The sequence below is a fragment of the Crocodylus siamensis genome, chromosome 11 (genome assembly GCF_052110815.1).
Source record: "Crocodylus siamensis isolate JL-2025a chromosome 11, ASM5211081v1, whole genome shotgun sequence".
NCBI lineage: Eukaryota > Metazoa > Chordata > Crocodylia > Crocodylidae > Crocodylus > Crocodylus siamensis.
In genome coordinates, this window is record NC_143405.1 from 45,713,161 (window position 1) to 45,739,476 (window position 26,316).

Below are 26,316 nucleotides of genomic sequence, written 5' to 3' on the forward strand. Positions count from 1 at the left end.
GTGTTGCCATTATTTTATGAATTTTGAAAAGCAAGTACACTTTTTTTTAACTTAAATGGTTAGGTGGAAGGCATACTAAAACCTGACATTTTACTGTATTACTATATTTAGGATTAGCATAAATCATTGTGGTGAATTATCTTAATTGATTACTTGTGAATCAAATTAACCTGGGCGGAAGCCAGGGCAGGGTGGCACCTTATAGATTAACTAGTTCAAAGAGGCATGAGCTCTTTTAGACTACATCCTAATTCATCAAATGTCATGAATGGATTATGAATTAACAATGAATAATAGGTCTGGATAGAAAGGAGACCAGGCATGGTTTGAAAACAAGGTAATCCATGCATGCTTTTAAACAGTGATTTTTTTTTTTTTAATATTGTCTTGTATGTCAAATGCATCTAAAAAAAATATAAAATATGTTTTTGAAAATTCTGCTGGTTGCCAAATCGCAATCCGTTTGAAGGGAAAAAGTCTAAAAGCATTATCTAAATGAAAGTCTGAGTTAGGATTCTTCAAAGGTACTAAGGGAATTAGGTATCTAATTGCAAATGACTCTCAAAAGGAAATGAACACCAGACTTCTTCAAGCAGATTTGGTGTTCCTACCTTATTGTTAACTAAATAGCTGTGTCTGTTTAGAGTATATGATTTTACTGAAATCTTAACACACTGAGCTTCTTTAAGAAGATACACCCCCAGAATGTGTGCAGACATGAACTTATTGCCATCTGCTTTCTATAATATTTTAAATGGCTCTTATCCAAATCTTACAAAACAAAATGACACGGTACTTTTGATATGGGCAGGATCTAGGAATCAAAATCCGAAATTCAGAAGTCTGTAGTTAGAGAATCAAATATGGTCTCTGAATCTGCACCCCAAGCTTAAGAAACATGTTTATTTCTCGTTTTGAAAATGTGGGCGTAAATTAAGGTTATTAGTGGTCATTATTCAACCAATGGCTGTTGTTGGCTGCCTTTTACATAAGGCAAGAAATTTATATTAAATGAACTGAATGTGCTAATATTTTGTTTTATCGCTGTGTAATTGATGTGTAAGTATAGCAGATATACACTCCCCTAGTTCATTTGGAATGTGTTGGTTTTCCACACTTTTCCATAAACGTAATTAATCAGTCAGAATTGCAAAGAACCAGCTCCGTTATTTGGTGAAACGGTATTCATCAGTCACACAATCTTATTCTTCATGAATATTGCACATGCCCAAAGTTCACTGAAAAAAGCGAATGTCTCATACGGATCTTCTCACTTCATTGGTTTGAAAATGTGGGGGGTTTTTTGCTTTGTTCCTCAAATGGCTTTTTTGCGGAAGCTGACTTTTCCTTCTCTTGCCCACTAGGTGTGCGTATGTTAGTTGAAAAAAGTATTTAAAAGAACAGCAGTAAATATGCACAAGTGTATTAGCGATACCACTGATAAGACTATGTGAGTCCTGCAAAGATTAATAAAGATGAAATAATGAACACGGTATTTGTGTTCTGTTTTATATGAGTAACTGAATACTCAAGAACTCAGTTTGAAGGAAATATTTACAATTACCTGTTTTCCTTAACATAGGAAATTGCTGCACGTGTCAATCAGTCTGCTCTTGAGGCTGTCACGCCCTCTCCTTCCTTCCAGCAGAGACATGAGAGCATGCGGCCAACTATGTAAGTTACAGAACCGGGGGATCATTTAAAAAGCACTTTTTAACAAGTGTCCAGTAAAGGCATCTTCAACGACGGCAGGATCTACAGAAACGTTTTCTCCTATTTCCAGTAACCTGCTAATGGAGTGAAAAAACAAACAAACCCCAAGTTCATGAACAACACATTCAAATACTATTTTGGTAAATAGTTAAATGACCCAGCTTGCTAGTCTGATTTTACCAGTTTACCGTATGCTGTATTTTCTCACATACAACACAAACCTTTTTCCTTAAAATCAACCTGCCAAATATGGGGTGCATACATTAAGTAGGGAAGCTGATTTTCTGACCCAGATAGCAGCACCTTGCTGTGATTCATGCCCACAATACAACAGATGTTGCGTTACTTTTTAGTCTGCTACAGGTGTCAGTTGACTTAACGTTTTATTGTTCTTCACTCCAGAGGTGTTGCCATTTAATGGTCTTGATGTTCCACTAATCAAGCTAGCCTTTCTCAGGATAATTTTACTCTCTGCTAGCTGGTCCCAGTCTCTCCTTCCGTTTCACAGCCTTAGCTTTTTTCAAAACCATAGATGAAGACCAGTCTTTAGCAACAGCTAAGGTTTCAGCTTTAGTTAAGTAGGAAAGGGAGCGCGAGTCAGCTGAAAATTAAGCTCTGTCCCTGTTCTATCCAGGTATAATTCTGGAAAATATTTTTCCCCTTCATTCTGACTTTCAAAAATAAGGTATAGTCTGCATGTGTGAGAGAGAGTACACTATGTCATGTGACTTAAGAGTCCACATTCTGGTATGTTGTCATCAAATACAGTAGTATATTATATAAATTGACTGAGATTCTAGATTGTATTCCTTTACTTTATAGTGACAATCTGTTCCTCATCAATTTCTTTTACCTAATACTTGATTTGTTTTAGTTCCTTGTTTTGAAATATTACATTTGTGTCCGCCATGGAATCTCATTTGTTGTCCAGAAGAATCGGGACAATCTTTGCTCTGTTTTTGTTTTAGACAATCTCGTCCTCCCACTGCTCGAACTAGCAGCTCTGGGTCACTGGGCTCTGAATCGGCACCTTTATCAACCCTTTCCTTGGATTCACTTGTTGCCCCTGACACACCTATACAATTTGACATAATTTCTCCAGTTAGTGAAGATCAGCCTGGCCAAGCAAAAACTTCAGGGCAGTCTGGCAGGTAGGAGGACCAGTTCAGAGAAAACTCTTTAAATTCTTCTGTTTTATAACAATGAAAAAGTACTTCAACACTATCTTTGCTCAGATTTTCTCTTGTAACAAGTGTACAAAGATCAGGCCTGCAAAACAAATATTTTTGTCAAATTGTTCTTATAAAAATGCCACACAGCTGTAGGATTCAAAACATTGTTTTCATTTTTGCAGCAACTTTTCTCAGCTGATGCTTCTTAATCTTTTGGTTTTAAAAAGTATATTTTCCTTTCCTATTGCTTGCTCACCCAGCACCTTGGGTATTTCCTCTTGGAAACTCAAGAGAAATTTGGTAGCCATGACTCCAGGTGATGATGGCATTCTGATGACATTCTTCTTAAAGCAAAAGGTGAGTGAAAATGATCTAGGCTTCTAGAGTATTCTTTTGCACAAAAAAACTTGAAAATTGCCAGAATTCTCTCAAAAATAAAAATCAACTTCTTTCTCCAATTTTAGTTATCTTCCCATTTAAAATATAAATGCCTGATAGTGTGCTTTGCCTATAGAGAACTGCACATGCAGAATTCAGGTATCATTTGGCAATAACAGATCCAGTTAGTGTCAGTGAAACTGAAAACAAAAAGCCATGGCTGAGTCACAGAATTTTGAGTTGTTTCTCTCAGAAAAAGATTTACCGTGTGAATTGTTGGACACTATTGGAGTGTCTGTACCAAAATGAAGGAACTTAAATCACTCACAATCACAAACAGTTACAGTGTTGGGATTATTTTGTACATTATTTTAATTCATTTTTAACAGTTTTCTTTTTCCTTTTTGTGCAGCAGCATAGTTTGACTGCTAAGTATTGCATCAGATTTATTACATTCTTTTGATTAGAATAGACCTGAAATGGATTCTAGAAAACACTTACTATAACAGCTGAAGCTAAAGCTTGTGCCAACAATGATAAATTTCCTATTGTATACATTTATTATGTTGTCATGGGTGGGAAATATTACATACGGACACAATAAATATTTCCCAGTAAATATATGTTAAATAGATCTCAGAAGAACTACTGCATTTGATATACTTAGCTAACATGCTGTTCCTTCATACTATTACAACAGTACTCTTCAAATTAGTTCTCTCAGCTTCCGGTATCAATATAAAATATATCTAATAGATTTTCTTTGCATTTCACTAAAGCACAAGAAACTTAGAATTTAGTATCTCCATCTGACTCTGATTTTAAATGGCAGGAAAAGACTGAGCACTGAAAACTCTAGTAGCAAGTATTTTCCTAACATATTAGAATAATGAGCATTCCTTTTTCTGGGATTTCTAGTATTCTTTTTTTTGTTGTACAAACTTTAATTCAGAGTCCTGTCATTTAATTCAACGGTTTCCAAAGGCCATATACTCTTTTTATTAGTGTAAGCCAAATATTTTTAAAAAAACCCACTAAAATGTCATAGTTAAGGAAAGACTAGCAATCATGTCATAGACTGTGCAGGTGGGCAAGGTAGACTGCTTAGGTGTCAAGGATGATGTCAAACCAGTGGTTGGCACCATTTTTGGGCAGAGTGGCAAAAAATCCACAACCCCAACTTGTAAGATGCTGGCATGGCAGGGGCACATGTCAGGGAAGCCACAAGAGGCCCGATCCTTGTTGTAGCAGTGCAGCTCCAGTTCCTTCCCTGCTGTCTGACCTGAGATGCACGTGCCACGGGTTGTCTACCTCTGTGAGACATATTTTAAAACTGAATTTCAGAGCATATGAGAGACATGAAAAACGGCAACTTCACTTGTCCTGCCAATCTTGATTTGAAGTTTAACTTCCTTTTCTGCTACTTCCTTTGACAAGAGTTTTCAGGTTATGTCAGTTAGACAAAAGAAAGCTTTTCGTTTTCCCATTCTCTTTGAGAATTTTTCACCTAGTTTCAAACCTTTCCATTTTCTGTTTTAACATTTCTTCCCTTCTCTTGAAAAATGTAGATTGGAAGCCTAGAATATTTTCACTTTATTGTGATTGAAAGTAATTACGTCTTTGCCAACAGCCAGAAATAGCCAAATTTCTCTTGACCATCTCAGGGGTAAAAATCCCAAGAAAAATTTCTAAGAGCTGCATCCAAGACCATGCCAATGACTTTTCCACAGGTATTTCAACGACTTGAAAAAGTGAGGGAAGATGTGCTGCTTCCGTCGCTCACTGACAGGACTAGCCTTTTTCTCTCTTTTAAAACTAGGTTTGTTTGTTTGCGACTCCTAGGAGTTGGATTTAACAATAAATTTATGGGCCCAAATGCATTCCCAACAGCAGTGGGACAACATTAGCTGATGTTTGTCAGCACTCTGTTCTAAGCCCCCCACTCAAATGCAGCAGCTTGGGTTTTGTCCCAATGGTTAGTAAATCGTTCTTCATGACTCAAGATGAGCTGTCCATTTTGGCCACCATCTCATGAAGCGGTTAAATGATGCAGCATGAGTGAAGATTGTTGCAGTATGGTTCTTGCAATCTGACTCCTCATGTAATATTCTAATTTTCTAATAGACGCACAAATCCATTCGGTGAATCTGGAGGCTCAAAATCTGAAACAGAAGGTAAAATAGGATTTTATGAAATACAGAATTTCCTTGATTGAACTACTTGAATGGAATTACTGTCTACAGAATATATGTGTGTGTGCGCGCGTGCGCACGCATGCACGTGTGTGTGTGTGTGTGTGTGTGTGTATATATATATTACACACAAACATATACATATATTCTGTAGCGTGTGGGGGGTGTTTTACACACACACACACACGCACAGAGATATATGATATTTTTATAAAATATCAGTAGTCAGGCAACATATTTGGTTGCTTTCTTCCTGTGTAAATGGTGTTTCAAAGATAATTAGCTTAACACCAGTTTGTGAAATTTTGGATTGAATTAAATGTTGCCTCTGAGTCATGTGAATTCAGTCAGTCTTCAATCTGGAATCCTGTTCATTTTTTTTAATATCGATCTTTGCATTAAGTCCTTTATGTTCACTGAATATTTGTGAAAGAGCTTCATAGAGGGATGTATAGTTTGCTCTTTAAATAATTATATCTGGTGTTCTGTAGTGCAACTTTCAGTTAATGTGTGGGGTGGGATTTTATTGCTTGCAATATGTTATTAATTTGGTGATCTGCCTTTTAAAAGGCATACCTAGAAGGGAGTATGTACTGCTTATTAAAATCCCTTCTCTGTCCTAGATTCCATTCTTCATCAGTTATTTATTGTACGATTCCTTGGCTCCATGGAGGTAAAATATGATGAAACTCCTGATGTTGTTTATGAAACAATGCGGCAGATATTAGCAGCCCGGGCTATCCATAACATTTTCAGGATGACAGAATCACATTTATTGGTCACTTGTGACTGTCTGAAGTAAGTGTTCTTCGTGCATTTTACTGAAGTTGGCTTCCACAGATATCTGCAGTGGTCCTTTCAGTTTGGTAAAATTTACTTTCTGATTTTTTTTAAATATTTTTTAGGTTAATTGATCCACAGACACAAGTTACAAGACTTAGGGTAAGTTATGTAAAAGGTTAAGAGAGAAAAATTGTATTTTACATCTATTTTTCCATTATCTGTCTACCTTTCTTTGTACATGGTGTTCATTCCGTATTTAATAACACTTAAAGTGATGATACCATAATGAGATTTTTTAAGCAATTTCCCCCATAGCTTGTATTCTCACTTCTGGCGAATTTGGACTTCAGATATCTAGGTGGAACACACTCTTTAGGGGATGATTTTCACTTGATTGAACAAGCATTTTAAGCTGTGCCTTTTCATTATTTTAAATGCAAAGACCATAATGAAAGATCAGTCTGTTAAAAAAAAAAAAAAAAAAAAAAAAAAAGTCCAACATCTTTCTATTTTAACATTGCAAATAATTATTGCACTTCCATTCAAGCTCTTTGGATTGTTTTGGAGATCTGAAGGATTTAAATGTGTCTTTAAGTGTTTTAAGGTATACTTTTGTTTATTAAGTGTATAAAATGTCATAGAAGTAAAACTAGTCAGGTGATTCTCAGCCCTAAGTGGAAAGCTGTCTCAAGGCTGGAAATCAAAAAGTGTTAACACGTTATCACAAGCCCATTGACCTAAATTACGTTAGGATTCATGCAGAAAACCCATATCAAGTGATATAAATTAAAAAAATAAACTATTTCAAATCTAGGTACAGTAGTTTTCCATCTTTTGTGAGGTTTTGTAAGTAATCCAACCGGAAATGTATAGCCTCGACCTTTTTTGGTCGTGAGACTGCACGCACTACAATTGAATACCTTATGATCGGAAAGAAGAGAGAGAAAGTACTTGGTCCCCCTCTTGCTTGCATAAATCCAAAGAGCCAAACTAAATCAAAAGCCAAAAGATTTTAAAAACAAATTTCTTTTGGGTTTTGACTGTAAATTATAAACTTAGTCTCAGAACTAATTGGTATGGAAGAGATGGACATCTTTAAGAAGTGGCAAGGGGTTGTGTGAATGTGCTTAAAAACAGGAACTTCAGACTTACGATTGTAATGCTTGCTGTATGCAAATGCTGTCTTACTACAGAATGATGTATTTTTGAAAGACTGAATACTGTCAAGTCACTGAATTTTTCTTGGATAACCTTTCTTTCAGTGCGCTCCCATACAAACGATCACCCAGAAATTTGATTTCAAGATGCAGTGGAAAATGTCTTCACTCAAGTGAATTTAGTTGTCTTTCACCCAGTGTGTTCATTTGTTTTGTTATTACAGTCATCTACAATCCATTCAAATCTAGTGCATACCTAAATCCCAGTATTTGATCCTTTCTTTGGCAGTTTCCTTTGCCCAATATAGCTTTGTATGCTACACACCAGGAAAACAAGCGCCTTTTTGGATTTGTGCTTCGGACTTCAGGAGGGAGAGCTGAGAGCCGTCCAACCTCAGTCTGCTATATTTTTGAGTCAAATAATGAAGGGGAAAAGGTATTCTTCCCAGGCTATTTATATGTAAACTGCTTCATTTACCACTCTAAGGGGAATGGAAATAATGGCCAGTATTAACCTAATCAATAATTAGGGGTGAGGAGCATTGGCAAGGTGTTGGAACAATCGCAACTTAAGCAGAGGCAAATTAACTAGAGTTTCTTGTTAAAACAAGTTTCTAGCTCCCATTCAAGCTGAAGGAGTTTTGTGTGTAAAACATTGGTTTGACTGTGGACAAATGTAATTTTTAATGACTTAAAGGTGGAAGAGAGTTGCTGCTTCAGTTTGCCTCGGCTGTTAACTTATACCCTAGTAGCAAGACAAGTGACCTAAATCACTGTAACTTTAGTGCTGAATGAAAGACAGAATTTGATACTGATAAAATTGTTCTGTATATCCATATACCCCATGAGGCTCAGGATCTGAAAGTACTTTAATACACGGACCCTTTATGAAGCATTAGGAATTTGTCTTAATTTTAAAGGCATTTGTTTTGTACTTACTGGATATTTAATGTTTTTTGTTTAGATCTGTGATTCTGTTGGCTTGGCAAAACAGATAGCTTTGCATGCAGAATTGGTAAGAGTTTTAAGTAAAAAAAAATACACAACTGTGTTAGGGTGTGTTTAATTGTGTATTGTATCTAGATAGTTATAGCATGGTGTATCTGGCAACAATCTATATTAAGAATGCGTAAAGAACCTGTTTTATATATATATATGTCGGTATGATTTAAATTTACCAAGAAGAACATAAGGACATACTGGGTCAGACCAGTGGTCCATCCAGCCTAGTATCCTGTCTCCAACAGTGGCAGGAGTGGATGTTAGCAGAAGAGTATTATTGCACCAGCTAGATCTAGAGTTATCTATCCCCTATCCATTAGCCTCCCTAGCATCCACCATTATTGGTTTAGATATACCAGATATCCAACCTTTCTGTTCAGAAAGTGATAACCAGGATTTAAGGGGATGGGCAGCTGGATACATTATACCAAGCTAACTGTGGTAACAGTTTTGTGTCCGTATCTATTCAGTGTTAAGTGGAAACTTAAGCCTACTTCATTGAAGGGTAATGTGGTGAGACCTCTTTTAACTCTGTATTATTACTTGGTCCTGTCCACAGCAGAGTAGGACCGTACCAGGATTTACTGGCAGATGGTTTTGCAGCTCTATTGTGTTGCTCCTTTTGGCAACAAGTACTTCAGGAAGTCAAACACTGATATTACTGTCTTAAAGAATGTCCTGTAGCTTTTTACATTCTATTTAACGAGGTGTAGTCTTATATATATCTTTGCACTACAGGGTCGTAGAGCATCAGAAAAGCAAAAAGAAATAGAAAGAGTAAAAGAGAAACAACAGAAGGAACTCAGCAAGCAGAAGCAAATTGAAAAAGTAGGCCTTTTACTTATTATTTTACTAATATTTTTCTTATTCATGAATATTTAGGCTGCTTTTCATAGCTCTGAACCCAGAGCTAAAATACAACACTCGTTAGAAATAGTGGAAAAAGGTTGGTTTGTTTTGGGGTTCTTAGTCAATAAGCAGTAATTTTGTGTAGATAATAATGTGGCAAAAGCCACATATCTATTTTGGCAAATGCATGCGGTCCCCTGGGCATTGAGCTTTCCTTGTTACCACAGCAGAGGGCCTACATGGCCAGATGCTGGGTGTAAATTCCAAAGCTGTAATATTAGTGTAGCTCCTGATTTGCACAACCTAAGGTTGTAACAGGAGATGTAATTAAACACATCTGAGCAAGAGAACGTTTTCAGAGTTAAGCTGTTTTGAAAAAAACTACTTCATCTATAATCTCTTCTGCACAAATTAATAACGCATTATTTTACTAGACTTGCATTTAAATTACAGCAAAGTAAATTTTCAGGATTAGATGACCTCTTATGGTGGTGTCCAACTCATTTGGCCCTGCAGGCTGGATCTGAAGGCCAGAGCTGCATCATCTGTCCCACAAGGGTGAAGTTTGGCTGTGGCACTGTGAATTGCTGCAGTACCCAGAGCAACGGTAGCCCTGAGAGCCAGATGGCATGGCTCTGCTCTCCAGGTCCAGCCCATGGGACTATTCACAGGCCTGGAAATTTGGCAGTAGGATAAGCACCAATAGCATTAATTGCTGTGGCACCAGGAGCTGCTGCAATTAACATTGCCATCCCTTGCTACATCACCAAATTTCTGGCCCCTGGGGAGCCCCACAGGGTGGATGACTTGGCTCCGTGACTGGATCCAGCTTGTAGGCAATACCTTGGTCATCCCTGATCTGTTACATAATCTTCTGCATCAAATATCATTATTGTCAAAATGTGTAGTTATTTTGCTGCAATGCAGCTAATTGGTTCTAAGTTGAAGTTTGCCTGGGATATAAAGGCATGGCTTCATTTAGGGTCATGAAATATGGCCTACAGAACCCTGCCCTCTGCCCAGAGGGTCTTATAGGAGGGCTGGGGATTCAGTGGTGGGTCAACCCATCAAAATCCAGGGCATGGAGCCCCATTGGGGATGCATACTGGCAACCAGGGGGCAAACAGCAGTATTAACTGCTACACCACTGCCATTTGGCCCACCACCATCACTGTATCCAGAGCCAGTACACGAAGAAGGATGCATCTGATGCCCTTGGCTTACTAGAGTAAAATAGATGCTTTTGCCGGCTGTTTCACATAGTAACAACCACCAAAAAGATTTTTCTATTTCAGTTTCTAAAAAGTCCTTCAGAGTCTGCTCTAGAAACAGTTCACTGATCAAATTGCCTTTGCTTGGCATTAAACACATCTTAGGTTTGTACAGTACCAGTATCCTGTTTTCATTGTGGAAAATTATGAGATGAATGTTATTTTTATTTCTTCTTTCCCTGTTCTCTTCTCAAATTAGGACTTGGAAGAACAAAGTCGATTGATAGCTGCTTCCAGCAGACCCACTCAAAGCAGTGGCGAGGGACAATTTGTAGTCCTTAGTAGTAGCCAGTCAGAAGACAGTGATTTGGGAGAAGAAGGAAAGAAAAAGAGGGAGTCTGAAGCCTGAGGTTACTTGTTTTATTAAAATTAGAATCTTTGGACATACCTGTGGTGAAATGGCACAAGTTACAGAAGAAGCAAAAATAGAGCTGGGAGTGTCTGCTTATTAAATAGAGACTTAATAGGTGGATCCAATTTATGCTTTGCGTTTTCTTTATATGTTAATTTACTTTGCCTGTTAATGTAAGAATATTCCTTCTTCCATATGTTAGAAGGAAGCATGGCAGTACTGTCGTATTTGTTATCTTTTCAAGACTTTTAATATCAAAACTTTTTTTCATGCCTGGTGGTGCAACTGACTGCTTTGAAGCAAAAAATTAATCTTTTGATTGGACTTCAACAATACACTCTTCGTTGAATTGCTGTATATAGAACACTTTGCTGGAAACAGAAGTGGGCTTTAAACTAAAACAGCACTCTTCAATATCTAACTTGTTGCAGAGGATTGTTTCTGGAGTTAGTAAAAAATAATAGCCCCCTTAACACCAGTCAAACGTGCAATAGTTCTAGACTTACGGGAAAGGGATTTTAATTTTTGTGCACTGGATGGTACTCTCCTGGTTTTCTACTGAGCAATTTCAGGACAGTTGCTTAAATGACAAAAGCAGTTTACTCAAATTAAACCTGGATAATTCCTAGTGCCTGGGGAATTTTCACAGCAAGATGGAAGGTATAGTGTGGACCTCCTTGAAATGCAAGAGCCGCATTTTAATTTTTTCTTATGGAACTAGTTTAGGGATGTGAATGGTTAAATGATTAGTTACCAGTTATGACTGGGGCTGGGCACAATGTGGGAGGAAAGTGGGGGAAGAGAAACCCTGTGGTGTCCCAGCAAGAACTGGAAGGTGGCAGGGCAGGCTGGAGTGGGGGGAAAGCTAATACCTAAAAGCTAAGCTATGGAGAGGGAAGGAGGGGGAGAGGAGTGAGGAAGAGGAAGGGGCTGACTAATTATACTGCCTAATACCTAGGCTATGCAGCGGGAGGGAGGAGTGGGAGGAGGACAGGGGAGAGGAGGGATTGTCTGCTTCCTCCTTTGCAGCACACCTGCACCTGCAACAGGCTGGTAAATCCCTTTGTTGACTGCTGCCTGCCTCTTCCCCCCCAGTGTCCTCCTGCACTGCTGCAGCTGGCCACAGAAAGCTCTGCACTGGTGGCTGCAAGTCTCTCACTGGCTGCTGCCCTCCCTACCACCCCCGGGGCTTCCTGGGCTATGCTGTCTGCCTCGCCTGGTGGGGCTGCTTTGTCCCGGCTTCCCTTACTGCTAAGGGTGGGTGGGTACAGACCCTCCTCCATAGCAGGTTAGGCGCCAGCCTTGGCCTAAACACCCCCCCCCCCCGCGACTTTACAGAGCCACTGACTGGAGCCCAACACTGCTGTGCCCATTGATGCCTGACCAATTAATTGTTTAACGTGTTGCATTTACAAAAAGTTAAATGAATATGAATATTTATTTAATTGGTATTTACATCTTTAAACTAGTTATGGTTATCAGGGACTTGTATTTATAAAAAAAATTGAACCCCAAAGGTTTTGTATGTTGGTGTTAGGAGAATATTTGAGGTTGAACCAGTGGTTTGAAGAGAACATGCAACCTATTAACTAAAGTTTCTGGAAAGCAGGTGAAAGGCTTTCCGCATAACTGCATGAAATATATTTTGAAAAAATGTTAAAGGGCAGCAGAGAGAACACTAATCCTGCTTCTTCCATGCAACCTGGGGAGCTTCTTTTCAAAATAGTTCTACTGCTTACAGTTCTACTGCTTCCTTACTGTTCTCAGTGTTGTTTTTATTCTGTGGACAATTTACTGCATACTAACATTCCAAGGGCTTTAGAATGCCAATTTGCCAAGATGGAGACACAAATAGCATAAGCTATTTTTTCCCTCTAGGTGCGTGAATCTAGACTTGTGAAAGGCAGCACGACTCCAGGAATGTTAGTGGTGGGGTCTCCACACTTGTACTGACTTAAATTTCTCACTCATCTTTGTCAGTGACCTCTCTTTCTCTCAACAGCATTCTTTTCTTCTTTCAGACGGGATGACAACCCACTTCAAGCTTATTACATCTCACTCTTTATCTTCTACATGTTAAAAATACAAATAAATGCTCCAAAAAGGTACAGAAAAATACAAAATTACCTGTTTAGTTTCTGTTGCATGACCAGTGCAGGTTACTTAATGTATTGGCTGACTTCATGTAGGAGATAGTTCCACAAAGTAAGAGATCTGCCAAGAGGTTTTCTTGATAGACTAAATTCCCCTTATTTTTATTTCATCCATTTTATTGAAAGGATAATTCACAGTTGGGATTTTTTTTTCTCTTAATAGATAGCTTACCTCTTGATAAACTACCTTAACTAGAAATATGTTATAGATTTAAACAAGAAAAAGAAGGAAAAATGAGTACCTAAAACTGACTATGATACATTGATTTTTCAAATGTAGCTGGACGTTCCATTTGTTTATAAGTTTTGCAAGTTCGTCCACTAGCAGCAGTATAGATGGTTCTTTGTGCTGGAGAGCACAGGAGTATCTCATTTCTACCATTCTAAAAGACACTTTTGGTCACTACAATCCATTTGACGTGAAAGTTGATGTGGAAGTGTGTCATAAGGAGTGTATTGAATGAAGAAGGTGATCCTTTTGAGAAGGGAAATGTGTGATGGATGAATGAGGAGAGGTCCTGAAACTTGGAAATAGCTTCAGGAGTTTAGAGGGGGCTAAAAAGGCTTTAAGGAGATCCAGGAGAGTGAAGGAGGCAGAACTAGTGGATGGCCTGTCCAAAGATGTTAAAAGATGAACCAGTGGAGAGTAGTCAGAAGAGCAGAGATTAGGAAAACTGAGTTTGCAGTATTAGTGGGTGAAATACCTTGAACTGTGCTGAACTAGTTCAGTATAGAGGGGGCAGTTCAACTTACTGCATAAAACTTCTCCAATGGGGCACATGCTAATTTTGTCCAGGAGTCTCTATTTTCTGTGTCCCCTTCATTCATGTTTAATTTGTCATTATGGCAACTAAAAAAACACAGTTTCTTTTCGCATCATGAATCTCGATGAACTGGGTCAGGGAGGGACACAGGTTGCATGTATCTGTAGGTATTAGGCAGGCAAAAATAGTAAGCCTATTGGGGTGCACCTTGGTAGGAAATGCACAAATGAAGAACTATCAGTAGACATTTGCTGGTACAAAGAACCAGCTCCATGGTGGAGAACTGCTACCACCTGCTGAAAGCAGATTAATGTATTGGCGCCACCTGACTTTCACCCAGGCTCTGTTCTCACTTCTCTGGAGGCTGCATTACTATTTACCTGTTATACAGCCTATGGCACAGTAGCCCTTTGGAACAGACTTTACTCAGCAATGTGTGCGAGACAGTGTATGTAGCGTGCTGGTAACGTAATTCTGTAGCAGACCCAGTAACCACTAGCCTGGGGCATACTATAGGGCCTAAGCTTTCCACAAGGAAATCTGCCCTTGCTGGATCAATTGCTAGTTCAGGATGCACCGTGCTGGCCAGTGCATGATATAACAGTTTTTGCAGCGGGGCCATTGCTTATATACAGTATAGTTGCTAGTTTCAAACTAGATTTTTAGATTACCTTCTGTGCATATGGTTTTCCCTGTATACAACGATGCAGAAGTTTTAATAGCCCTTTGTTCTGTAAAATTAGCGAAGCAGTCAGTGGAGAAAGTGTTGCTCTTGCAAATATTTTTCTTAACGTTTAAGTAACCGTAATTGATTGCTGTCTGAGTGAAGAGTCTTGAGAGAAGAGTCTTAAAACCAACAAAAAAAGTGTTGGTTTTAAGACTTGTATAGTAGCCTTAAATACAAATATTTACTATACTATATAGATTTCATGTTTTTCTCAGAGCTGTTTTGGCAGGACTTTGTTAGTCTTTGACCATGGTTGTTGGATTACTGTAAAAGTGCATGTGCACTTCTAATATTGTTTATTTTTCCAACACTCTACACGCCCATCCTTCTGCTTTTTATTAACACACCAATGGACGTCATAAATGCAGCAGCTCAATCTACTGTTCTACAACATCTAAATCCAACAGGTTTACTTTTTGGAAAGTTCCCTGGAAAGATTTTTTAGGTTTTTTAGGTGGCTTTTAACACATTTGTTTTATGTCAGCAATGATGTCTAGAACTCATTCTTAAATTGATACATTGCATCTTAATAGATATTACCACATATTTTTGGTTAATTAGAAAGTATGTTTATTAAACTATATACACCTCGCTCCTGTTGAGGTGAATATCTTGTTTACCAAAGAGGTAAATATTAGAATTAACACTAACTTAATATTCAGAAGCTTAAAGTTAAAAATACACCGATTAATACATGTAGAAACTGCATAACAAACATGTAGGTTAAGTGCTTATAAAGCTAAAATGCATGATATTATAATATGTATAATACCTGGACATTTCCTTCATGGCCATAACCAGTTTTTCTTTAAGCACTTCAGTTCTAAGTAGAAGATTGATCAGGACAAGCTATGCATAGTGTATTATAGTATTTACTTCCTAAGGCCTGGAACTGAATCTTAGTCAGGAGCCATAAAACAGTTTGTCTCATGTATTCAGCAATAGAAATGAATCAAATTATGCCCAGTGACATGGATCCAATTCACCAGTAACTCCAGAAACAGTTGGACTTTTTAGTGGAGGCACTCTTGATATACTATACACAGGACCATTTGCCTGGAGATGGCGAATTGGGGTGACTATTCAGGGCCCTGTGCTTTGGGGGGGGGGCCCACAGAGCTGGGCAGAGTAGTGGCGGCATGGAGCTGGGTGGAGTGGCATCTCCACGTCCAGCTGCTCGCTACCCGCCCCCCGCCCCCCCCGGTGCTGATGGTGGTGGCAGCTTCTTCAGGTCTGGGATCGGACTCGGGGCGGGGCCTCGCGTGGGATGATTTGCCCCAGGCCCTGCACCCTGCTTGGGTCTCCTCTGACCATCCACATAATCTGCATTTGGTGCTGCATGCAGTTTAAGATAAAAGTTTTACAAACTGAATTGACAGTTCAGAGTTTCAGCAAAAACTGACCAGGCAAGTATGGTTAAATGTTTGGGAGGAGAATCTTAAATATTCAAAATTAAGCAAAAATTCCCTCTCCTGACAGACAAGTAGTTTAAACCCTTCACTCGTGCATCAGTTGATGGATTCATATCAAAACTTTCAGTGTGGCTTTTAATTTTTTATGTCCCTTCATCTCTTGGCATCACAAACCTCCTGAAAATTTGGGCAAGCAAAAAGGGAGCTACACCTTTCTTTTTTTTTTTTTTTTAAAGAAAAGCAACATGATTACAAATGAGTTGATCATTGACACCCAATCAAAAAACAAAAAGAAAGGCTTTTCTGTTCGTGGCCTGCTTAGTTTAGTTCTGTTCATCTCGGCTTAGTTCAAGAGAAAAAAAGCCCTTGAAACTGTTGAGTGAATTCAGAAGAGGGACACTGACCTGCCTTACTCTGTTTTACCTTTGCTCTTTTTACAGATTTCTTCTTTCTTGTTAATCAGAACGAATCCCCAAGTTCCTTTATCAAGCAATAAGTTAACTTTCTTCCGATTACAGTGCTATCTAAGTTGGCATGAACGAGTCAGTCAGTTTCCCATTATGAATGAACTGGTATTCCACAATGGCGTTCACATGCAAACCAGGAATTTTATATAGTCTATTCAGGTGACTTGTAATGTGGTGGCTAGGTCGAATTCTTGTAATAATGTACTGGGTTGATCCTGCTCTAGTGAACTGTAAGTAATTTTGGCATATTTAAGGGTTCTATAACTTCTTCCCTAAATATTTGCGTCATAGTTGTGTTTAAAACACGGAAACAGATATATTGACCTGGGCGTCTGTTAACATGATTATAGGTTCAGTTGGAAGTTGGCTTTGTACAGTAACTAGTTCAGTAAGATTTGTTTTAAAATATAAGCTTTTTTCTAATACCGACTTCTAAAAACGTGCTTGCTGTCCATGAAGCATACCGTAATTTCACAGATTGTAGTAGCTGTATGTTGTCAAAATGTACTTTCAGTTTTATGTCAGTAATTCAGGAATGCTCCCCAGGTATAGTCAAGGAAATTTACTGTACTTAAAAAGGCCAAGAACAATGCTGATTTTATGTTTGTGAAAAGGACTGAAGGCTAAAGGTGAGTTGTTTTGTTATAGTTGCTGGCTGTTTCAATGCACACCTTGTTTGGTTTTGTCACATGAGTGTGTAGCACTTTCTAAAGAACTCTGGCTACATTACCCATCAGAATTCATGTGTACAGAAGCTTAAATCAGTACAACCCAGTAGATTCAGACCCATTAATGCAGAGACTGACACACATTTCCCGTGTGCTTCACTAGTTTTGGTCATTACTTGATTAGACCCCATGTGAGGCAGTGGCTTATAACACAGTAGCCAAAGCTGTATCTGATAAGGTTTGTGGATTTGTTTTCTGGAGAAAAACAGACTTTTGAATTATGTAACTTAAGTGATACAGATGCATGTAAAAATAAAAAGCTATACTAACTTGAACATAAACTTGATTATGAACAAATAAATACTCTTAATGCCCATTGGGTTAGTGAACCACTCATTCTTATACATCCACTAGTTTCTTCTGGGCTATGTTGAATATTTTTCCTACCTGTGCAAGTTCTCAGCATTTGTAAATGTATTTAGAGGTAATGCACTCTGTTAAAGCACAGCTTCATAATCTACTGCATAGTGGTAATCGCAAACCCATCCACGGGCTATCCCTAGCGCCCCAAGTTTCTTCCCCTGCTATCCTGCTGACCAAGGTTTTCCCTGGGATAACTTGATCCACTGACATGCTACGAGGCCTCGCAATTGCTGCAATAGACTCTTTACCAGCTCCAGATAGTTTCTCCTTCAGTTGTGAAAGAATTTTAGGTCTCTCTTTCTATAGCATGGGCTAATCTGGCATACCACTTGCCCTGAGAACATGCTTTACCTCAGGCCATTAGTAAGGAAACAGAACAACAACATGATTTATTATATAGGAGAAAGGAATTCAACAAAAACTTACAATCAAGTTTAAAGACAGAACAAAAAAAACAGGTAGGTTTTCTTACCCTGCATACAATCTGGCTCCCTGAGAATCCTGCCAGTATTTCCCGCTGAGCCTACGAGCCCTGACCTCTGAGCACTAGAATCTAGAGGGGCACTGATCTCAATGTCAATTTTCCTTTTAGTGGTGCCGATACAATATGATCGCCAGTCAGCATTTCTTTTGGCTGATGTGGCCAATAATATCACCAATAAAATGCCACATGGAGTCCCAAAGCTTGGAGAGCAGCATCCAGCCAGGAAGTCTGTTGGGGGGAAGGGAAGTGGGGGGGGGGGGCAGAGCGCAACCCCCACAGTGTGGGAGACAGTGGGGCAGGGGCTGGCACTGCACAGTAGGGCTGTGCAAAGCTTCGGTAGCCAATTCAATTCAGAGGCGATTCGGCCAGATTCGGCAGCCGCATCTTCGACTCAGAATTAAATTGGGAGACCCGTTAAAAGATACGAATCAATTCGGAAGACTCGCAGGAAACAGGAACTGAGAACAAGGAGGGGGACGCAGCTCTCTATCCATATGTGGAAAAGGCTGAGAGGGAGGGAAAGACTGCTCTGATAGTGACATCTGTAGCTGGTCAGTGACTGTGACCTTTCTCTTGAGTTCTCAATCACGGTACCATCCCTGCTCTTTTCATCCTGTTCTGCCTTAACACACATTATTGGCTCCAAAATGAACGTGAGCTGCCAGTGCCAGACTGCAGCCAGCAAGGTCGGCCATACCTTGTCATGCATCCCAAGGTACATTTTAAGCCGGTCCAGAGAGGTGATACTCTCCCTCTATGCAACTTTGGTCAGGCTGCGATTGGCGTACTGTGTCCAGCACATCAAAAGGGATGTGGCCAGCCTGGAGAGGGTTTAGAGGAGGGGCACTCTCTCTTGTGAGAGGGCAGCAGGACAGGCCCTATGAGGAGAGACCGCTGGACCGACAAACTCAGCAGGGGAAAGCAACAGCAAATAGGTAGAGTCCTTTTCTCCCCAGCACCACCTGGGGTGATGAGGCACAATGGTAATAAGCTGATGGCGAACAGGTTTAGGTTAGCGATCAGAAGGCAATGCTTGGTTAAAGTGGTTAAACTGGTTGTTAGGAAACCGGTTTAAACTTGGTTAAACTGGTTTAGACCGGGTTAAACTGGTTAGGAAACCGGTTTAAACTAGATAAGAAACCGGTTTAAAGTGGTTTAGACTGGTTCAAACTTGTTAGGAAACCGGTTAAATCTGGTTTAGACCGGTTTCAACTGGTTAGTAAACTGCTTTAAACTGGTTTAAACTGGTTTAGACCGGTTTAAACTGGTTAGGAAACTGGTTTGAACTGGTTCAGACTGGTTTCAACTGGTTAGTAAACTGCTTTAAACTGGTTTAGACTGGTTTAACCGGTTTAAACTGGTTAGGAATCCTGTTTAAACCAGGTTAAACTGGTTTTGACTCATTTAAACTGGTTTAAACTGGTTTATACTGGTTTAAATGGGTTCAAACTTGTTAGGAAACCGGTTAAATCTGGTTTAGACCGGTTTCAACTGGTTAGTAAACTGCTTTAAACTGGTTTAAACTGGTTTAGACCGGGTTAAACTGGTTAGGAAACCGGTTTAAACTGGTTTAGACCGGGTTAAACTGGTTTAGACTGGTTTAAACGAGATAAGAAACCGGTTTAAACTGGTTTAGACTGGTTTAAACTGGTTTAAACTTGTTAGGAAACCGGTTAAATCTGGTTTAGACCGGTTTCAACTAGTTAGTAAACTGGTTTAAACTGGTTTAAACTGGTTTAGACCGGTTTAAACTGGTTAGGAAACTGGTTTGAACTGGTTCAGACTGGTTTCAACTGGTTAGTAGACTGCTTTAAACTGGTTTAGACTGCTTTAAACTGGTTTAGACTGGTTAGGAATCCTGTTTAAACCAGTTTAAACTGGTTTTGACTCATTTAAACCGGTTTAAATGGTTTATACTGGTTTAAATGGGTTCAAACTTGTTAGGAAACCGGTTAAAACTGGTTTAGACCGGTTTCAACTGGTTAGTAAACTGCTTTAAACTGGTTTAGACCAGTTTAAAACGGTTAAAACTGGTTAGGAAACCAGGTTCAACTGGTTTAGACCGGTTTAAACTAGTTAGGAAACCGGTTTAAACTGGTTTAGACTGGTTTAAACGGGTTCAAACTTGTTAGGAAACCGGTTAAAGATGGTTTAGACAGGTTTCAACTGGTTAGTAAACTGCTTTAAACTGGTTTAGACCGGTTTAAACTGGTTAGGTAACCGGTTTAAACTGGTTTAGACTGGTTTAAACCGGTTTAAACTTGTTAGGAAACCGGTAAAAGATGGTTTGTTTCAACTGGTTTAGACTGGTTTAAACGGTTTCAAACTTGTTAGGAAACCGGTTAAAACTGGTTTAGACTGGTTTCAACTGGTTAGTAAACTGCTTTAAACTGGTTTAGACTGGTTTAAACCGGTTTAAACTGCTTAGGAAACCGGTTTAAACGGTTTAGACCGGTTTAAACTACTTAGGAAACTGGTTTACACTGGTTTAGACTGGTTTAAACGGGTTCCAACTTGTTAGGAAACCGGTTAAAACTGGTTTAGACCGGTTAAAACTGGTTAGGAAACTGCTTTAAACTGGTTTAGACCGGTTTAAAGCGGTTTAAACTGGTTAGGAAAACGGTTTAAACTGGTTTAGACAGGTTTAAACTAGTTAGGAAACCGGTTTACACTGGCTTAGACTGGTTTAAACGGGTTCAAACTTGTTAGGAAACCGGTTAAAACTGGTTTAGACTGGTTTCAACTGGTTAGTAAACTGCTTTAAACTGGTTTAGACTGGTTTAAACAGGTTTAAACTGCTTAGGAAACCGGTCTAAACGGTTTAAACCGGTTTAAACTAGTTAGGAAACTAGTTTACACTGGTTTAGACTGGTTTCAACGGGTTCCAACTTGTTAGGAAACCGGTTAAAACTGGTTTAGACCGGTTAAAACTGGTTAGGAAACTGCTTTAAACTGGTTTAGACCGGTTTAAAGCGGTTTAAACTGGTTAGGAAAACGGTTTAAACTGGTTTAGACAGGTTTAAACTAGTTAGGAAACCGGTTTACACTGGCTTAGACTGGTTTAAACGGGTTCAAACTTGTTAGGAAACTGGTTAAAACTGGTTTAGACCGGTTTCAACTGGTTAGTAAACTGCTTTAAACTGGTTTAGACCGGTTGAAAACTGTTAAAACTGGTTAGGAAACCAGGTTCAACTGGTTTAGACTGGCTTAAACTAGTTAGGAAACCGGTTTAAACTGGTTTAGACTGGTTTAAACGGGTTCAAACTTGTTAGGAAACCAGTTAAAACTGGTCTAGACCGGTTTCAACTGGTTAGAAAACTGCTTTAAACTGGTTTAGACCGGTTTAAAACGGTTAAAACTGGTTAGGAAACCAGGTTCAACTGGTTTAGACCGGTTTAAACTAGTTAGGAAACCGGTTTAAACTGGTTTAGACTGGTTTAAACGGGTTCAAACTTGTTAGGAAACCAGTTAAAACTGGTCTAGACCGGTTTCAACTGGTTAGAAAACTGCTTTAAACTGGTTAGGAAACGGTTTAAACTGGTTAGAAAACTGTTCGCTTGCCTGGGGTTGACCTGGTGGCTGCAAGGCCCCATTCGCTTGCCTGCGGTTGACCTGGGCTCCAAAAGTCCCCCTAGGCATGCCTGGGGTTGACCTGGTGGCTGCAGGGCCCCATAGGCTTGCAGGGGGTTGAACTGGTGGCTGCAAGGCCCCATTCACTTACCTGGAATTGACCGGGTGGCTGCAAGGCCCCATTCACTTGCATGGGGTTGACCGGGTGGCTGCAAGGCCCCATTCGCTTGCCTGGGGTTGGTCTGGGCTCCAAAAGTCCCCCTAGGCATGCCTGGGGTTGACCTGGTGCCCGGAGTTGCTGCCGCCTGGGGCTTCACTCCCAAAGAAGCACTGGAAGTGCGGACGCATGACCCGCACAACCTCCAGTGGCTTAAGCCTCCATCAAGTGCCCCGCCTGCCTGGGCTTAAGCCTCCAAAGAGTGCCCCCATACCTGGGCCAGGCCACATTCGCTTGCCTGGGGTTGACCTGGTGGCTGCAAGGCCCCATTCGTTTGCCTGGGGTTGACCTGGTGGCTGCAAGGCCCCATTCGCTTGACTGGGGTTGACCTGGTGCCTGGAAGGCCCCATTCACTTGCCTGGGGTTGACCTGGTGGCTGCAAGGCACCATTCACTTGCCTGGGGTTGACCTGGGCTCCAGAAGTCCCCCTAGGGATGCCTGGGGTTGACCTGGAGCCCGGACTTGCTGCTGCCCTAGGCTTCACTTCCAAACAAGCATTGGGAGTGCGGACACAGGACCCGCACAACTGCCAGGGGCTTAAGCCTCCATGAAGTGCCCCCCTAACCCGGGCTTAAGCCTCCAAGGAGTGCCCCCGCCACCTGGGCCAGGCCCCATACGCTTGCCTAGGGTTGACCTGGTGGGTGCAAGGTCCCATTCTCTTACCTGGGGTTGACCTGGTGGCTGAAAGCCCCATTCGCCTACCTGGGGTTGACCTGGTGGCTGCAAGGCCCCATTCGCTTACCTGGGGATGACCTGGTGTCTGCAAAGCCCCATTCCTTTGCCTGGGGTTGACCTGGTGGCTGCAAGGCCCCATTCGCTTACCTGGAGTTGACCTGGTGGCTGCAAAGCCCCATTCGCTTACCTGGAGTTGACCTGGTGGCTGCAAAGCCCCATTCGCTTACCTGGGGTTGACCTGGTGGCTGCAAGGTCCCATCTGCTTACCTGGGGTAGACCTGGTGGCTGCAGGGCCCCATAGGCTTGCCTGGGGTTAACCTGGTTGCTGCAAGGCTCCATTCGCTTGCCTGGGGTTGACCTGGTGGCTGCAAGGCCCCCTTCGCTAACCTGGAGTTGACTTGGTGGCTGCAAGGGCCCATTCGCTTACCTGGTGTTGACTTGGTGGCTTCAAGGCCCCATTCGCTTGCCTGGGGTTGACCTGGTGGATGCAAGGCCCCATTCGCTTGCATTGGGTTGACCTGGTGGCTGCAAGGCCCCATTCGCTTGCATTGGGTTGACCTGGTGGCTGCAAGGCCCCATTCGCTTACCTGGGGTTGACCTGGTGGATGCCAGGCCCCATTCGCTTGCCTGGGGTTGACTTGGGCTCCCAAAGTCCCCCTAGGCATGCCTGAGGTTGACCTGGTGCCCGGACTTGCTGCCTCCCGGGGCTTTCCTCCCAAACAAGCACCGGGAGTGTGGACGCAGGACGCGCACAACTGCCAGGGGCTTAAGCCTCCATCAAGTGCCCCCCGCACCTGGGCTTAATCCTCCAAGGAGAGCCCCCGGCACCTGGGCCAGGCCCCATTTGCTTTCCTGGGCTTGACCTGGTGGCTTCAAACCCTATTGACTTGGCTGCGGTTGACCTGGTGGCTGCAGGGCCCTATAGGCTTGCAGGGGTTTCAGCTGGTGGGTGCAAGGCCCCATTCACTTAAGTGGGGTTGACCTGGTCGCTGCAAGGCCCCATTCGCTTGCCTTGGGTTAGTCTGAGCTCCAAAAGTACCCCTAGGCATGCCTGGGGTTGACCTGGTGTCTGCAGGGCCGCATAGGCTTGCAGGGGTTGACCTGGTGGCTGCAAGGCCCCTTTCGCTTCCCTGGGGTTGACCTGGTGGCTGCAGAGCCCCATTCGCTTGCCTTGGGTTAGTCTGAGTTCCAAAAGTACCCCTAGGCATGCCTGGGGTTGACCTGGTGGCTGCAAGTCCCCATTCACTTGCCTCGGATTGACCTGGTGGATGCAAAGCCCCATTCGCTTACCTGGGGTTGACCTGGTGGCTGCAAGGCCCCAGTCGATGACATGGGCTTGACCTGATGGCTGCAAGGCCCCATTCGCTTACCTGGGGTAGACCTGGGGGCTGCAGGGCCCCATAGCCTTGTAGGGGTTTGACCTCGTGGCTGCAAGGCCCCATTCGCCACCTGGGGTTGACCTGGTGACCTGAAGGCCCTATTCGCTTGCCTGGTGTTAGTCTGGGCTCGAAAAGTCCTCGTAGGCATGCCTGGGTTTGACCTGGTGCCCGGACTTGCTGCCACCTGGGGCTTCACTCCCAAACAAGCACCGGGAGAGGGGACGCAGTACCCCCACAACCACTAGGGGCTTTAGGCTCCATCAAGTGCCCCCGGCACCCGGGCTTAAGCCTCCAAGGAGTGCCCCCGCCGCCTGGGCCAGGCCCCATTCGCTGGCCTGGGGTTGACCTGGTGGCTGCAAGGCCCCATTCGCTTTCCTGGGGTTAACCTGGTGGCTGCAAGGCCCCATTCGCTTAACTGGGGTTGACCTGGTGGCTGCAAGGCCCCATTCTCTTACCTGGGGTAGACCTGGTGGCTGCAAGGCCCCATTTGCTTACCTGGGGTTGACCTGGTGCCTGCAAGGCCCCATTCGCTTGCCTGTGGTTGACCTGGTGTCTGGAAGGCCCCATTCACTTGCCCGCAGTTGACCTGGTGGCTACAGGGCCCTATAGGCTTGCAGGGGTTTGAGCTGGTGGCTGCAAGGCCGCATTCGCTTACCTGCGGTTCACCTGGTGGCTGCAGGGCCCCATAGGCTTGCAGGGGGTTGACTTGGTGGCTGCAAGGCCCCATTCACCTTCGTGTGGTTGACGTGCTGGCTGCAAGGCCCCATTCTCTTGCCTGCGGTTGACTTGCTGGCTGCAGGGCCCTACAGGCTTGAAGGGGTTTGAACTGGTGGCCGCAAGGTACGATTCACCTTCCTGGGGTTGCCCTGGTGGCTGCAAGGCCCCATTCACTTCCCTGGGGTTGACCTGGTGGCTGCAAGGCCCCATTCGCTTGCCTGGGGTAGACCTGGTGGATGCAGGGCCCCAAATGCTTGCCTGGGGTTGACGTGGTGGCTGCAAGGCCCCCTTATCATACCTGGGGTTGACCTGGTGCCTGCAAGGCCCCATTTGCTTGTCTGGGGTTTACCTGGTGGCTGCAAGGCCCCATTAGCTTGTATGGGATTGACGTGGTGTCTGCAAGGCCCCATTCGCTTGCCTGCGGTTGACCTGGGCTCCAAAACTCACTCTAAATGTGCCTGGGGTTGACCTGGTGCCCGGACTTGCTGCTGCTCGGGGTTTCATTCCTAAACAAGCACCGGGAGTGCGGATATAGGACCCGCAGAAGTGCCAGGGTCTTAATGCTCCATCAAGTGCCCCCCTGACCCGGGCTTAAGCCTCCAAGGAGTGCCCCACAAGACTTGGGCCAGGCCTCATTCGGTTGCCTGGGGTTGACCTGGTGGCTGCAAGGCCCCATTCGCTTGCATTGGGTTGACCTGGTGGCTGCCGGGTCTCATAGCCTTCCAGGGGGTTGATCTGGTGGCTGCAAGGCCCTATTTGCTTAGCTGTGGTTGACCTGGTGGCTGCAGGGCACCATAGGCTTGCAGGGGTTTGACCTGGTGGCTGCAAGGCCCCATTCGCTTGCCTGGGCTTGACCTGGTGGTAGCAAGGCCCCATTCACTTGCCTTGGGTTGACATGGTGTCTGCAATGCCCCATTCGCTTGCCTGGGGTTTTTCTGGGCTCCAAAAGTCCCCCTAGGCATGCCTGGGGTTGACCTGGTGCCCGGACTTGCTGCCGCCCGGGGCTTCGCTCCCAAACAAGCACCGGGAGTGCTGACGCACGACTGGCAGAACCGCCAGGGGCTTAAGCCTCCATCAAGTGCCCCCAATACTCGGGCTTAAGCCTCCAAGGAGTGCCCCCATACCTGCACCAGGCCCCATTTGCTTTCCTGGGTTTGACCTGGTGCCTGCAAGGGCACATTCGCTTGCCTGGGGTTGACTTGGTCGCTGCAAGGCCCCATTAGCTTACCTGTGGTTGACGTGGTGGCTGGAAGGACCCATTCGCTTGCCTGGGGTTGGGCTGGTGTCTGCAAGGCCCCATTCGCTTACCTGGTGTTGACTTGGTGGCTTGCAGGCCCCATTCGCTTGCGTGGGGTTGACCTGGTGGCTGCAAGTCCCCATTTGCTGGCATTGGGTTGAGCTGGTGGCTGCAGGGCCCCATAGGCTTGCAGGGGTTTGACCTGGTGGCTGCAAGGGCCCATTCGCTTGCCTGGGGTTGACCTGGTGGCTGCAAGGCCCCATTCGCTTACCTGGGTTTGACCTGGTGGCTGAAGGGCCCCATAGCCTCCCCGGGGGTTGAGCTGGTGGATGCAAGGCCTGATTTTCTTACCTGGTGTTGACCTGGTGGCTGCAGAGCGCTATAGGCTTGCAGGGGTTTGACCTGGTGGCTGCAAGGCCCCATTTGCTTGCCTGGGCTTGGCCTGGTCGTTGCAAGGGCCCATTCGCTTGCGTTGGGTTGAGCTGGGGTCTGCAACGCCCGATTCGCTTGCCTGGGGTTGGTCTGGGCTCCAAAAGTCCCCTTAGGGGTGCGTG

The 26,316-nt window shown here is 43.1% G+C and overlaps 1 protein-coding gene across 3 annotated transcripts in view; it reads left to right on the forward strand.

Moving 5' to 3' along the window:
- Nucleotides 1–17,436, forward strand: part of APPL1 (adaptor protein, phosphotyrosine interacting with PH domain and leucine zipper 1) — a 48,230-nt gene extending 30,794 nt beyond the window's left edge. For all 3 annotated transcript variants that reach the window (XM_090021261.1, XM_090021262.1, XM_090021263.1), the window contains 9 exons: nt 1,583–1,674; nt 2,682–2,864; nt 5,388–5,437; nt 6,079–6,253; nt 6,361–6,397; nt 7,685–7,831; nt 8,360–8,410; nt 9,136–9,225; nt 10,717–17,436. In XM_090021261.1, the coding sequence (XP_089877387.1) occupies nt 1,583–1,674; nt 2,682–2,864; nt 5,388–5,437; nt 6,079–6,253; nt 6,361–6,397; nt 7,685–7,831; nt 8,360–8,410; nt 9,136–9,225; nt 10,717–10,866 (975 nt within the window). In that variant the 3' untranslated portion in view covers nt 10,867–17,436. The remainder of the gene's footprint in view (nt 1–1,582; nt 1,675–2,681; nt 2,865–5,387; nt 5,438–6,078; nt 6,254–6,360; nt 6,398–7,684; nt 7,832–8,359; nt 8,411–9,135; nt 9,226–10,716) is intronic.
- The last annotated feature ends 8,880 nt before the right edge of the window (nt 17,437–26,316 follow it).